The sequence below is a fragment of the Myotis lucifugus genome, unplaced genomic scaffold (genome assembly GCF_000147115.1).
Source record: "Myotis lucifugus unplaced genomic scaffold, Myoluc2.0 scaffold_317, whole genome shotgun sequence".
NCBI classification, from domain to species: domain Eukaryota; kingdom Metazoa; phylum Chordata; class Mammalia; order Chiroptera; family Vespertilionidae; genus Myotis; species Myotis lucifugus.
Window position 1 is genome coordinate 1,107,059 of NW_005871365.1, and position 14,742 is coordinate 1,121,800.

The window sequence follows — 14,742 nt, forward strand, 5'->3', positions numbered from 1 at the left end:
CTTTCCCATCTGAACAAAACAAGGCTTTGCGAATCTACTCCAATAGAGATACTGCCTCCTATTACTTACTAAGGCATAAATAGAGACTTTTTCATTAGAATCTAAATACGTGCAGGAAGGACTATGTCTCAGACTCACTGATACACTGGTTGGCACATGGCCTTTTCTGAAATTTATAATTTTTGAATAAAAATAGAGAGCCAATAGAATATAAGCACATTGAGTAATAGATTCTGTAGTCTGCTTTTATCACAACGCTACAGCTCATGATTGCTGGTTTTACTTGCTCATTGAATTACTAGTAAATGAGACTTGGTGGTGGATCAGCAAATTGGGGGTGTCTAAAATATTCATTTGTCCTTTTATGCTTGGCTTACTTCATAGAGTGCTGTGTTTTGAAGGTTCATCTATGTTGTAGCATGTATCAGAACTTCATTCCTTCTTATGGCTGACTCATGTTCTAGTGCATGAATATACCACATTCTGTTCTAAACTTGGGTTATTTCCAAATTTTGACTATTGTGAATAGTATACTAATGAACATTGACATACAGGTGTCTAAGTTCCAGCTTTCACCATTTTGGGTATATCTCTCAGAGTGGAATTGCTTGGTCATATGGTACTTCTATGTTTAGTGTTTTGAGGAATATTTTATGATTCCACTTATATGAAATATTTGAAATAGGCAAATTCATACAGGCAGAAAGTGGAGTAGAGATTACCAATGGCTTGGAGGAGGGGGAAATGGGGAGTTATGGCTTAATGGATCTAGAGTTTCTGTCTGGGGTGCTGAAAAAGTGGCGGAAATAGTGGTGATGGTAGCACAACAACATGAATATAACCATGCTACTCAATTGTACACTTTAAAATGGCTACAGTGGAAAATTTGATAGTATATATAATCATGAATAGTATAGTAGACCAAAACCAATGAATTGGACACTTGAAATTGCCTGGTATGTGAATTATATTCCAATACAGCTGTTTACAGCATCATGTTTATCTGAAGGGGAAGTCTAAGGTTCCTAACTTATTTTCTACTGGTCACCTCATGGCAGCAGGGGGCAGCCGGAATGAACTGGATTTGGATAATTTATGCTTCTGCCAACAAATAGGCCTGACCCTACACCCTGAGACTACATAACGGGGGGAAGGGCAGGACTACTCATCGCCAGAGGCTTTAAATCTAAATATTGAAGCATGAAGCAATGTCCATGCAGTTACTCTGGCAAATTTAGGTGGTGAAAATCAGCAAATTATACATCCGTACATTCAGGCAGGCACACAAAGCACAGATGCACGCATATCCAAGCAAGTATAGGCTTTTATAAAGTACTTTGTGAAGAACTAATAGCACAAAGCACTCAAAACAAGGGCATTATGTTCTGCTACTATTCTTTTACTGTCTTATCTTTGTACACACAATATGACTTACTAACTGCTCATTTGCAGTATTTATGTATAACATTCTGAGTTTGAATCTTCAAAATCACCTTTGTTTAGATTATGAATAGTTGAACAGTAAATCTGTTAGAAGTTAATGGAACATGACAGATGCCGGCTTTCACTTTAATGCCAAGCAATGCAGTTATTTAGAATAATTAAAGATTTTATAAGTTGAAGTTGTGGTGCATCAGAATGTCTGCAAATTCATATACAAGTCACATTAAATTCTAAATCTACATGCCCACATGCATAAATATTTATATAAAAGTAAGTATTCTGCTTTGCTCTGGGTCGTTTGGTTCCTGCGTAGAGATCTTTTGTATTTGGGGATGTTTTGGTTATTCTTTACCTGCCGCCCCACTCCTCAGCTCCCCACCAAATGTTAGGGCAGCAGGACAGGCGATAAACAGATTTTGTAGGTGGAACCGCAAACGACTTCCTCTTTTAAAAAAGAAATACTCATTTTTATATTCGGTTGTTTTGTTCAATTACATTTTTCTTATTTTTAACTTATTTTTCAGCTGCTCCAGTTGATGTACTAAAAGCTCTAGATTTTCACAATTCTCCAGAGGGAATATCAAAAACAACGGGCTTTTGCACAAACAGAAAGAATTCGAAAGGGTCGGATACTGCTTACAGAGTTTCAAAGCAGGCCCAGCTCAGCGCCCCGACAAAACAGCTCTTTTCAGGTAAGTTCACTGCATTACTATGGCTACCACTATGTTACTTCTCACTATTTCTTTTTATCCTACTTTATAATGCACGATTATGGTGGGGAAGATATCATTTTTATTTATCAGACAGCAAATAGATGGTGGTCACCAAGGCAACAAGGAAAATAATGATTTTAAATATATATTTTTATTGATTTCAGAGAGGAAGCGAGAGGGAGAGAGAGAGATAGAAACATCAATGATGAGAGAAAAATATCATTGATTGGCTGCCTCCTGCACGCCCCCTACTGGGGATCGAGCCCACAACCCGGGCATGTGCTCTGACAGGGAATCGAACTGTGACCTCCTGGTTCATAGGCTGACACTCAACCGCTTGAGCCACGCTGGCTGGACTAATCATGATTTAGTAATTGCCAGTTTTAACTCAGCACATTCACAGAAGATATGCTAATGAGAAAACCTAATAAAGCTATTTTATTTCAAGATGACAAAACTTGAAGCCAACATTATGTCTAGCTCACTTTTGCATAGAATCACGCAGAATTTACTTCACGTTTCATGCCTACCCATGTACAAGTTCACCTGCTAGGTGGTTTCAGTTCTGTTGTTTTCAGTTCTGTTGTTGAACTACATTCTTAGGGAATTCTCTCTGACATAGTCAGTTGCGAACAATCTTGAATTTTTTAAATTTTTTCTTGTACAAACGTTTTCTTACCGACATACATATTTTTCCCAAGAAAAACGATTTTAAATATAATGTTACATGAATTTTGAACAGTTTTAATTAGCATCTTCTTTAGGGAGAGACTAAGGTGGGTTGCCTAGGTTAGATTGACATTAAATCCTGATTTCTTAGATAACTACATTTTCTTTTTTAACAATAATCTTTAAGGTTATTGCTCTATTTTAAATTGGGAAATACCTTTATAATTAACAGCTTTTACTCATTAGTGTAGTTAGAAAGCGACAGTATTCAAAGGTACTGCTGTACAGATTGGATGATTAAATTGTTGTAATTTTTTAAGTCTGATATAAATATGTTATTTCCTAAAATTCCCCTTCCTCTCTCTGTGTAGACTTTATTTTATATACATTTTCTTTGCTTACCTGTCTGACATATATTTATGCTGTTCATTTAACTAATACAGTCATTGACTAAATGCTTTCTGAGCACTGATACAGATCTTCCCCTGGCCGGAGGGGGGGTGGGGGATGGGGGAGGGGAGGAGACAGTCTGCCCTCTTGAATTTACCATCAAACCGGCCACATGTCTAACAGTTCTGGTTTAGAATGACATAAGCTTTTTTTTTTAGTGGAACTGCTCTGTGTGGTCGGAAAAACTGATCAGAGACTCTGGCTTTCAAAAGATGACTGAGAGAAGATATTTACACCGTGTTCATACCCTGCCTCGTTAGAGAGATGACGGATGGCCTCGGATGAGGCACAGGCAGCAGATACAAACCTGGCACCAAAAGTGGGACTTAGGTGCTTTTAAAAGTGCCCACTGTGCTTGATATTGTACTTGGCATCATGATCTCGCTTCCTAACTTTTTATTTAATTTTATTTAATAACTGTGCTTTAAATGAGTGGCTTTAAACTTGATATAGCTTAGACAGCTATTGCAGAAAAAGCTTAGTAGAGATTTGTTTTTAATGTTTTAAATTGATTTGAGAGAGAGAGAGAGACAGACAGAGACAGAGAGGAAAAAGCATGGATTTGTTGATCTACTTACTTATGCATTCATTGGCCGATTCCCCTATGTGCCCTGACCAGGGGTTGAACCCACAGCCTTGGTGTGTCCGGACGATGCTCTAACCAGCTGAACTACCTGGCCACGGTCCCCTCTGTTGGCTTTTAAACCTGTGTTGTTATCACTGGGTGAACTCAGGTGACTTACTAAGGCCACACAGAAAGATGAGAAATTGGGGTGATCCAGGAGCCATTTGGAAATTCGGAATCTGACTCTCTGTACTTTTCTTCTCAGGAGGAACTTTCCCAGAAGATTTTTCAATATTATTTACAGTAAAGCCCAAAAAAGGAATTCAGTCTTTCCTCTTATCTATCTACAATGAGCACGGCATTCAGCAAATCGGCGTGGAGGTCGGGAGGTCGCCCGTCTTCCTGTTTGAAGACCACCTGGGGAAGCCCGCCCCCGAAGACTACCCCCTGTTCCGCACGGTCAACCTCGCTGATGGGAAGTAAGTGACATCTCAGCCCAAAGCAGTTCTTCCGCTGGATTAATCCAGCAAGTGTGTACAGGCGTGATGCCGCTTTCTACAGGCCGGCAAGAGAGACGTGAAGAACACGCTAACATATCCAGCCTGGCATAGTGTACAGTCCGGGCAGGCAAACAGTGAACAGTAAAAAATAACTAATAAATGGTATGTCAGGTGGTGATACCTGGGAGAGAGAAACGAGCAGGGGAGAGTTTAGGGACTGGGGGGAGAGGTGGGCTCAGGCCAAACTTTAAGAAGTGGGCTCAGGCCAAACCTCACTAAGACGGAGACTTGTGAAGGAGATGGGCAAGTCACGCTGAGGATGGAAAGGCTGCTATTCCAGGAGGAGGGGGAGCAGGTCCAGCGGTGGCTGGATGGTCCAAGCAAGGTCCAGGGTGGCGGCCTGCCAGCTGCAGAGCCGGACAGTGGGGATGGACAGCCACGTGGGCCAGATGCTAGCACGTCGCAGTGTTGTCAGCACTTTGGGCTCTGTTCCGAGTGAGACGGGAAGTCACTGTAGACTCTTTGAGCAGAGCAATGGTCTCCTTACCACTTACCAATCAGGTGAAGACGGAGGAACAGCGGAAGGAAGCCTTATGTAATACTTGGCATGTGCTGCATACTTTTCTAAACACTTTGCACACAGTTAATTTTCCCAGCTCTTTGAAGAAAGTGATGTGAATAACCCATTTTACAGATAAGGCAACAGAGAGTGTAGGTCCCTTGCACACGATCATATATTTGGAAAGTGGCAGAGACAGGTCATAGCTTTAGGAAATGGCTGATAGAAGGGCAGACTCTCCAACAACCACACCATTCTTCCGAAAATCACGCTGAATTCTGAATTCTGTGCTATCAGCATTGTCTCTCACTCAGAGAGCAGTTAATCCCAATAAATGCTTATGACTTTTAACACTTGAAATCATAAGTATTTTCTGTTCACGAAAAGCACACCCCTAGTGAGAATGGTTGAAGCTAGGACGCGGGCATCTTAGCGGAAATGTGTAAGTTTCACCCTCACAGTACGAAGAGGTTCCTCCATGTAAATCTCTGCTCAACTCAAACCAAGCAGGCGCCTGTGCGCGCTGAGCGGGCTGTGGAAAAACCAAAGATTAAGTGTATGTGGAAATCTACTTGGTCCTCATCCGGAGCCCTGCCAAGTCACATTTTAGGAAGGCTCCTGCAGTTTTATGGATCTAATCCTAGACATTTCTGGAATATTAATCTAGCACTTTTCATTTGGAAAAAAAAAGAAAGAAAATATAAACCAGAGTGGCTTGCACCATCTAGTGAGCTTCACCCAGTGGTTCTGTTCGCAGCAGCCACTGCTAATGAGACCCACCATTTTACAGGACGAGGCGGGCATGCAGGTCTCCCAAGGGCTGGTCACCTCTCCCCTCCCGCCTGTCAGCACGCCCTGAATGAGCTCCCCCCCCCACCCGACACACATGCGCAGAGGGGCTTGATTTCCGCGTCCCCGCCTCCTGCCAGCCCGGGAAGAAGGAGAGAGATTGTGTCTCCGTCTTGGCTCCTGCCCACCGGAGTGATCTATAACTGTCTTGAAATTAAAATGGAAAAATAAAACGAAAGCACTGGAAATAAACGTGAATAAAGACAGAGAGGCACATTGTGTTTTACAGTGAGGACGTCCCGGGCTCCAGGTGGAGCTGGCGTTCAGTTAGAGGACATACCCTTTCGCAGCCAGCCTCAGGGCCGCGAGAGAGGTAGTGGTTGGGAAGAAAGCATTTCCATACATGGAAACAATGACTTACCCCCCACCCCCACCCCCAATCTCTTAGCAAAGACCCTCACTGGACACGGTGAGATGAGGCTTTTGTGGCCACGCACAGGGCAGCCCGGGACGGCACCCCCTTACCAGCAGGGAGAGCAGGGATGCTGAGCAGCCCTCCTGCTGAGCATCCTGCCAGTGTCCCGGGCACTTAGCGCCATTCCTGGTAAACAGCGAGCCTCCATCTTGCACCATTTCAGCTCACTTTCCCAATTTCAAATGCACTGTATTTTTTTAAAATATATTTTTATTGATTTCAGAGGGGAAGGGAGAGAGAGGGAAACATCAGTGATGAGAGAGAATCATTGATCAGTTGCCTCCTGCACGCCTCTTATTAGGAGTCGAGCTGGCAACCCGGGCATGTGCCCTTGACAGGAATCAAACCCAGGACCCTTCAGTCAGGAGGCTTGAGGCTCTATCCACTGAGCCAGACCGTATTTTAACGTGAACGATGGCTCAGCAACCAGGTCTGGGGGGCTTACACAGGGATAATTATCGGGCTTTTGCAGGTGGCATCGGGTCGCCATCAGCGTGGAGAAGAAAACTGTGACCATGATCGTTGACTGTAAGAAGAAAACGACCAAACCGCTGGGGAGAAGCGAGCGAGCGATCGTGGACACCAACGGGATCACGGTGTTCGGCACGAGGATTCTGGATGAAGAAGTGTTTGAGGTAAAGACGAATCGGACTTTATTTCCGGCTGGCTCTGGTTGAGGCAGGAGCACCGAGCTAATGGCAGGAACCACCAAGACGTGCCCAAAGTGAGGCTGGCCACTCGACAGGGTGACCTACTTTCGTCCCCTGCGGGCGCAGCGCTGATGTTTGCCATTGTTGGGTGAGAGAATGAGTGGACAATGGCGACCCGAGCGCCCGGGAAGCGTTGACAGAGATTGGGTGATGCGAACACAGGCAGCTATTCTCCGGGGAAGGGCCCGCGGCTCCACTCCGAGTGGCTGCTATTCTTTCCTTTAGAGAAAAGGACATTTTCTTCACTTCCTTCTCTGGGAGATGAATTTAGAAAAATGTGCAAGTCGGATATTCTGCTTTTCTCGGGCCTTTGTGAAGGTTTCCAAGGCACAAGAGAGATGGCAAAGGGGACCTTTATGTTGTGCAAATACCTTTTTTAAATTGATGTGAAGGTCCTGGTAGAAAGCTTTCTTCCCATTATAATTCCCCAGTTAGAGCATCACATTCCTGCTGTTAACCCTGCAGGCCCTGCACCTGGTAGCTGGTGCTTTCTGTGTCATTTAGTCAATCGTGAGCCAAACACACAGACTGGGGCCTGGCCCCCTACGGAGCGCACCCTGAGACGTCATTCGTTATTCCAGTGGCTGTTGGTGCACAATCTCTAAGTCACTTACTTTTCAAAGTCGAACTGAGTGAAGCTGTGCAAGATATTACAGGTTAATAGACAAGTTTTACATGGAAGATATGCTGTGTTTTGTTGATGTGTGAATCTGTATATATCACATATATGTACATACACTTATGTACCCACACATACACAGAGACAGTATGTATTTTTATAAAAAGAACAGTGTAACTTCGGAGTGTCAGTCTTGCCTTCCTGTGCTTATATACCTCACTTGTGGCATCTATAATAATAAAAGTGTAGTATGCTATTTAGACTGGATGTCCGGAAGCCAGGGTTGCTAGGGAAGCCCAGGTCCCGGGTGCCTGCTGATGGCCGGAGGGAAGCCCGGGTCCTGGGTGCCAGAGGGAAGCTGGTGCCGGCAGCCAGGGGAAGGAAGGCCTACTCTTGTCGTAGAGGCATCGGGCCTCTAGTCTTCTATATATATAAAAGCTTAAGTGATCATTACAACCAGACGACTGGACAACCAGCCGGTAGCTATGACACACACACTGACCACCAGGGGGAAGAAACTCAATGCAGGAGCTGCCCCCTGGTGGTCAGTTTGCTCCCACAGCCAACCTCCCACGGTCCCTCCCCCTGTCCAATCGGCCCTGATTGGCCCCAATCACTGGCCAGGCGGAGGGACCCACCTGTGCACAAATTTGTGCACCGGGCCTCTAGTAGTTTAATAATAATTGATATTGGTGATATTTTCAGATTATTTGTTTGGGATTCCATGTGTTTTGCATATTCTCCACTGGTATTTATCTAAGCCCTAGATTCTAAACACAATGTTTTAACACATTTTATCATACTAAGTGAAATCATAAATTGATCCAGGCAATATATAATCATATACTCTCACATCTTCCAGTATCATGCTTTGATTGCACACAAATACTACATATTGAATTATTAGAGGAATGGATATTGTAAACAAATTAATTTCTAGTCTTGCAAAGTTAAAAAAATTTTAAGTGTGTGTGTGTATATATATAATTATAAGTGTATGTACATATATCTGATATATACAGATTCATATATATATATATATATATATATAATTGATTTTAAAGAGAGAGGAGGGAGAGGTAGAGAGAGAGAAACATTAATCGGCTCCCTCCCCTAAGTGTACTGACAGGGTATCAAACCTGAAATCTAGGTACGTGCCCTGATTGGGAATCAAACCCGTGAACTTTGGGTGTACTGGGTGAAGCTCCAACTAACTGAGCCACCCAACCAGGGCGCAAAGTTTTATTTTAAGTGTAAACTATTTGTGAACATCAGTTTTACAGGCTAAATTTAATTTTGTAACACACACACCTTTTTCAATCAGAATAAAGTTTCCTGATTCCTTTTGTGAAATTAATTCAGCATACCTGAATATGGTATTAATATATCTTTTCCTAAAAATGTACTCAACTATTTTTCAATTCTTTTGGTTTACATTATGGTTCCTATCTAGACTTCTGAGTCATTGCAACTGAATGTGTAGAAATTAAACTAAAACTGACAGGAGATAGCAATGGTACCATGTATGCATTGTTTTCGTGTTGGATCAAGAGTTGTAATGAAGAAGAAGATGTAAAAACACCAGCAATTCATTTTCACTTCTTTGGAAATAGTGTCGTTTCAATTTAGATGCAAATTTGTTTAGTGTATATCATTTTGTCTATATACTACCCTGCATTTATGGAATGGTACTATTCTGGCAAAAATGCTAAAAATGGCCCTATTTGAATTGCAACCTGAAGACTTGTAGGAACAAAATATTTAACAGATAAGAAAAAAACGAAAAACATTTTGTAAAATAATGACAAATTAGTTTATATGAAAATGCCAAAATGAATATATAGACCCATAATTCAGATTCTATAATTTCAGTGTAGCAGAGGGAATATAAGAATTGATTCTGGAATGAGAAAAATCTGATTTTGAATCTCAGCATCTAGCTTAATCATGTTTCTCTGTGTAATTACTTTATGTATGTTTTAATTTTATCATTCTTCAGATGGGAATAGTAATGGAATCTCCCTCATACATACTTATTTTAAAAATGAGCTGATGTATATAAGGTGCTTAAAATACTGGTATGCGATACATATGGGTATATATTCTATGTTAATTTAATCATACATTGATATACAACTGTTTTCCTGTTGTACATTGTATGGCTTTTTGCACATGCATTCACCAATGTAGTGTCTTATGAAGTAGTTTCATGCCCTAAAAATCTTCTGTGGTCTGCCTATCCATCCCTCCCTTACCCCTAAACTCCGGCAACCACTCATCTTTTTACTGTCTCTGTAGTTTTGCCTTTTCCAAGATGTCACATAGTTGGCATCCTGCAGTTTTTAGTCTTCAGATTGATTTCTTTCACTGAGTCATATGCTTTTATGTCTCCTCCATGTGCTTCATGGCCTGATAGCTCCTTGCTCCTCAGTGATGATTAATATCCCGCTGACCGGCTCTAACACAGTTCATTAGGTCATCTACTGAAGAGCATCTTGGTTGCTCCCAAGTTTTGGAAGCTGTGCGATAAGCTGCTATAAACATCTGTGTGCAGATCCTGTAGGATTTTATTCTTTAAATTTGTTAAGGTGTGTTTTATGGCCCAGAATGTGGTCTTTCTTGGTGAATGTTCCATGTGAGATTGAAAAGAATGTGTGATTTGCTGTTGTTGGATGAAGTAGTCTATGTATTTAATTATATCCACTTGATTGATAGTGTTGTTGAGTTCAACATGTCCTTGCTAATTTTTTGCAGCTGAATCTGTCCATTTCTGGGAGTAGGTTGTTAAACTCTTCTACTATAATATTGGATTAATCAAAGTTTTCCTGGGTTGTTTTAGTTTTTGCCTCACATAGTTTGATGCCTGGGGTTAGGCACATACACATTAAGGGTAGCTATTTTCTTGGACAGTTTTCTTCTTCATCATCATCATATAATGTCTCTGTTGAACCTGGATAACTTTCTGTGCTTTGAAGTCAACTCGAACTAAAATTAATACAGGTACTCCTACTTTCTTTGATTAGTGATAGCATCGTGTATCTTTCTCCATCCCTTTACTTTTAATATATATGTCTTTCTATTTTAAGTAGGTTTTTTTGTAGACATCATATACTTGGGCCTTGTTTTTTGATCCCCTCTGACAATCTCCCTGGGACTTGTTTTTTTGATCCATTCAGACAATATATATGTGGTTATTTCTAAGGGGGTCTTATGGCTGGCATGTACAAATAGTCCTATGTAATGGCTTCTGACATGTCTCCCTTATGCTTTATTATATTCTTCACAGTGCTTAACACTCTTTAATTTTGCTTAGAATATCTTTCCCCATCTGGAATCTAAGCTCCAAGAGGGCAGGGACTTTGTGCTATATATACTCAGTGTTTAGAATAGTGTCTTAAGTTTATTATTGTCTAAATGAATGGATAAGCATACTTTTTAGCACTTATCAATTCAAAGGATATAGCTCTTCTGTTGCAAGAAAGGACACAAGAGACCAGGTATGCTACCATTTTTCCAAGAGCTAGGAGTTGATAACCTACTTAAAAAAATAACAGAAAATTTCCTTTCCCTGGTGAAGGAAATAGTCCTACAAATCCAGGAAGGGTAGAGAGTCCCAAACCAGATGAATCCAAAGAGACCCACACCAAGACACATCATAATTAAAATGCAAAAGGATAAAGACAAAGAGTGAATCTTAAAAGCAGAATCTTAAAAGAGAAAAGCAGTTAGTTACCTACAAGGGACCTCCCATAAGACTATCAGCTGATTTCTCAACAGAAACTTTGCAGGCCAGAAGGAACTGGCAAGAAATATGCAAAGTGATGAAAAGCAATGACCTACATCCAAGATTACTCTACCCAGCAAATCTATCATTTGGAATCAAAGGACCGATAAAGAACTTCCCAGACAAGAAAACGCTAAAGGAGTTTATCACCACAAACCAGAATTCCGTCTTCTTTAATAATAATAATAATAATAATAATAATAATAAGAAGAAGAAGAAGAAGAAGAAGAAGAAGAAAGATCAAAATATGAACAATGAAGTGGTACTAATACATATCTATCAACAATTAAATCTAAAAAGCAAAATAAATGAAGAAAGCCGAACAGAAACAAGCTCATAGATACAGATATTTTGACGATTGCCAGATGGGAGGAGGTTGAAAAAAGTGAAGAGATTTAGAAGTACAGATTGGTAGTTACAGAATAGTCATGGGGATATATAGTACAGCCTGGGGAATATGGTCAATAATATTCTAACAACTATGTGTGGTGTCAGATGGCTACAAGATTTATAGGCATGATCTCTTAGTAAGTTATATAATGTCTAATCACTGGGTGTCCATCTGAAACTAATGTTGTAAGTCAACTGTAATTAAAAATTTAAAAATGGTTAAAAATAATGAACATTTAATTTAATTTATTATTTTAGGGGAAATAGAGCATTGCTGGTAATTATTTTTTAGTAAAAGTCCTTGACTAAAAGTATAAGACAAATGTGCACTTTTGGTGGTCATGTTTTATTCAAATTTAGGCAGTTTCTGTGATACTTGGTAAATAGTTGTTGAATTAGTAACACAGGAACGCTACCCATTTTCTTACAATTGATTTCCCAAGCTGGTGTGGCTGAAATATAAGGACTGTGTGGGTAGCAGTTCTGTCTCTGATTACGTGGTTTCCCTCCTTCCGCGCAATCGATGATGCATTTTTCAGTTACACTAGAATTCTAAGCATGTTGGCAGCTTTCCTTTTCCACACAAAATTCTTGAGAGGAATCATTAAGTGGATGGAATGTTGGAAGAAAAGAACTGTGATGAGAATGAACGCCCCGGCAAATTCAGAAGTCTGGGCAGACAGGAAGCATCAGTTTCTAATTAATCTTCTGGCCGCGGGAGCTGCTCCTTGAGAAGCCTGTGCCATGTTGAAGATTTAATGTCGGTCGTGTTCCCGAATATACAAACAACAACTCCTCCCAGGACCCCTATACATTGAACAAAGCTCTGATATCAAAGGGGAACCGAAGCCTTAGCCTCCAGCGGGCACCGTATGGAAATACTCTAGAATTTTGTTAGGCAATGGCTTTGACAGTGGCGCATGCTGGAAACTGCTTAGCTAACCCCACCTTTCTTTCTCGTTGATTATATATTTTTTCCTGATTGCCTTTCCTTATAGAATAATGACTTTAAGGCTCCTTAATCCCAATCTTTTGGAATTTATTTTTAGAGCATCCACAAATGGATTGTCCAGCAGCATTTTTTAAATTTTACAGGGTCCATATACATATTGTCTAGAAATTTGCCTTTCAAAAGTGCATTCTCCTTGAATTGCCCTCAAATACTGAAATAATTATACCTAATACATATATATACTTTACACTTTAAAAACTGCTTAAGTACATATTAATTTTTAAAGAAGCTCTAGGAAATGCAAAACAAATAAGAGTGTTCTTAATTTCAGGGGTGAAATCGGGGTTTGGAGTGGTGAATAAATTCATTGCCCGGGGACCTATTTATCTTGTGCCCGCTGCACACAGGCTTATTCCAGAAAGGGAGGAAGCTTAGAGAACGAAACAGACAGGACCTTGCTTTCTGAAGTTTGTATCTGAGTGAATTTTTATTTATTGGACAGTGGAGATGGGCTGAGTAAGAAGAGGGTCCCAGACTAGAAACTGTCCCTTTGTGTTCTGGTACAAACAGTATCCTTTCCAGGCAAGTGACATAGACTGATTATTTGAATCCTTAAACTTAGGATATGCATGAAGGAAAGATGCCAGGCTCTATTTTAAGGCCTTCAAGTGCAGCAAGGTTGTCGAATAGCATCGTTTCCTAAACGTTGTTTCATTATAACTTGGATGAGGCCCTGTGGGAACCTAACTCTCGAGCCTTCAGCTGGCTTTCCAGTGCCAGTTCTTAGGACTCAGCTGCTGTGTTGTCAGTTCAGGGGATGCCCACGCTGGGAACTGACTTCAACCAGGCACTGGTGGGTCTCACAGAAAGATGGGGTGTTGCATCTGACAATTCAGACACCTCACATTGACCCATGGACAGTGACCTTCAAGCAGTAAACCAATCTTGTAGGACACTTTTTCAATAAAGGTGATTTCTTACACAGGCATAAAAGGCTGAGTTTTTATTAACTTGTGTATCTCCTAGAGTGTGATATAACTATGAGAAAATAGAAGTAGTTGAGCCTTATTCAGAGTTATTGTAGCCGGCTGGCATGGCTCAGTGGTTGAGCATTGACCTCTGAACCAGGAGGTCATGCTTCGATTCCTGGTCAGGGCACATGCCTGGGTTGTGGGCTCGGTTCCCAGTGTGGGGCGTGCAGGAGACAGCTGATCCACGATTCTCTCTCATCATTGATGTTTCTCTCTCTCTCCCCCTCTCCTTTCCTCTCTTAAATCAACAAAAAAGTATTTTAAAAATGCCAAACCGGTTTGGCTCAGTGGATAGAGCGTCGGCCTGTGGACTGAAAGGTCCCAGGTTCGATTCCGGTCAAGGGCATGTACCTTGGTTGCAGGCACATCCTCAGTGGGAGGTGTGCAGGAGGCAGTTGGTCGATGTTTCTCTCTCATCGATGTTTCTAACTCTCTATCCCTCTCCCTTCCTCTCTGTAAAAAATCAATAAAATATATTTAAAAAAAAGTATTTAAAAAATAATAAAATAGTTATTGTATATGTATATAAAACAAAAATGAAAACAAGCCAAACATTGTTAGAATGCATGCATTCCATTTTAGTTTGGAAAGGAGGGTACGCTAGCCTGTCACTTATATAACGGGTCTAATAAAAACGTGGCAGGAACCTTTTGCAATGCACATGACAGTCGGCAGAACCTGCTCAGCATAGGTAGGTTCCGTCAGGTTTTCTTACATGTGCTTTGCTCTAGACCCATGTTCTCTGTAGGCAGACACTATCGTGTAGACCTGGCTTCCACAGCTGCCCACGCAAGGTAATTGCATCAACTCAACTCCAAGCTTTGTAGGCCATTGGAGGAGAAGGTGGCTTTCACACCTGGTGTGCTCCAGATGCCAGTTTTACTGGGTAGCTTCACCTTTTTCCAGCTGTGGAATTTTCTATGACTAATGAAGCTAAATATTTACAGTTCCCTCCACCTGTCAGGATGCTTTTATTTATCTGCAGACTGTCTCACAGCCTGTCATATGATTAACAGAAAAGCACTGGGAGATGCCTTCTGGGAGATGGGGAAGAGCAGATTTTTAACTGCATTTTCCAGCGACTTTTCAGTAG

The 14,742-nt window shown here is 41.2% G+C and overlaps 1 protein-coding gene across 1 annotated transcript in view; it reads left to right on the top strand.

Annotated features, from left to right (window-relative positions):
• COL11A1 (collagen type XI alpha 1 chain) overlaps nucleotides 1–14,742 on the top strand; it is a gene marked incomplete at its 5' end in the record, with an annotated part of 138,395 nt that overhangs the window by 19,912 nt on the left and 103,741 nt on the right. Inside the window, 3 exons of the mRNA XM_023764109.1 lie at nucleotides 1,968–2,135; nucleotides 4,106–4,319; nucleotides 6,636–6,798. Of these exons, the coding sequence (XP_023619877.1) occupies nucleotides 1,968–2,135; nucleotides 4,106–4,319; nucleotides 6,636–6,798 (545 nt within the window). The remainder of the gene's footprint in view (nucleotides 1–1,967; nucleotides 2,136–4,105; nucleotides 4,320–6,635; nucleotides 6,799–14,742) is intronic.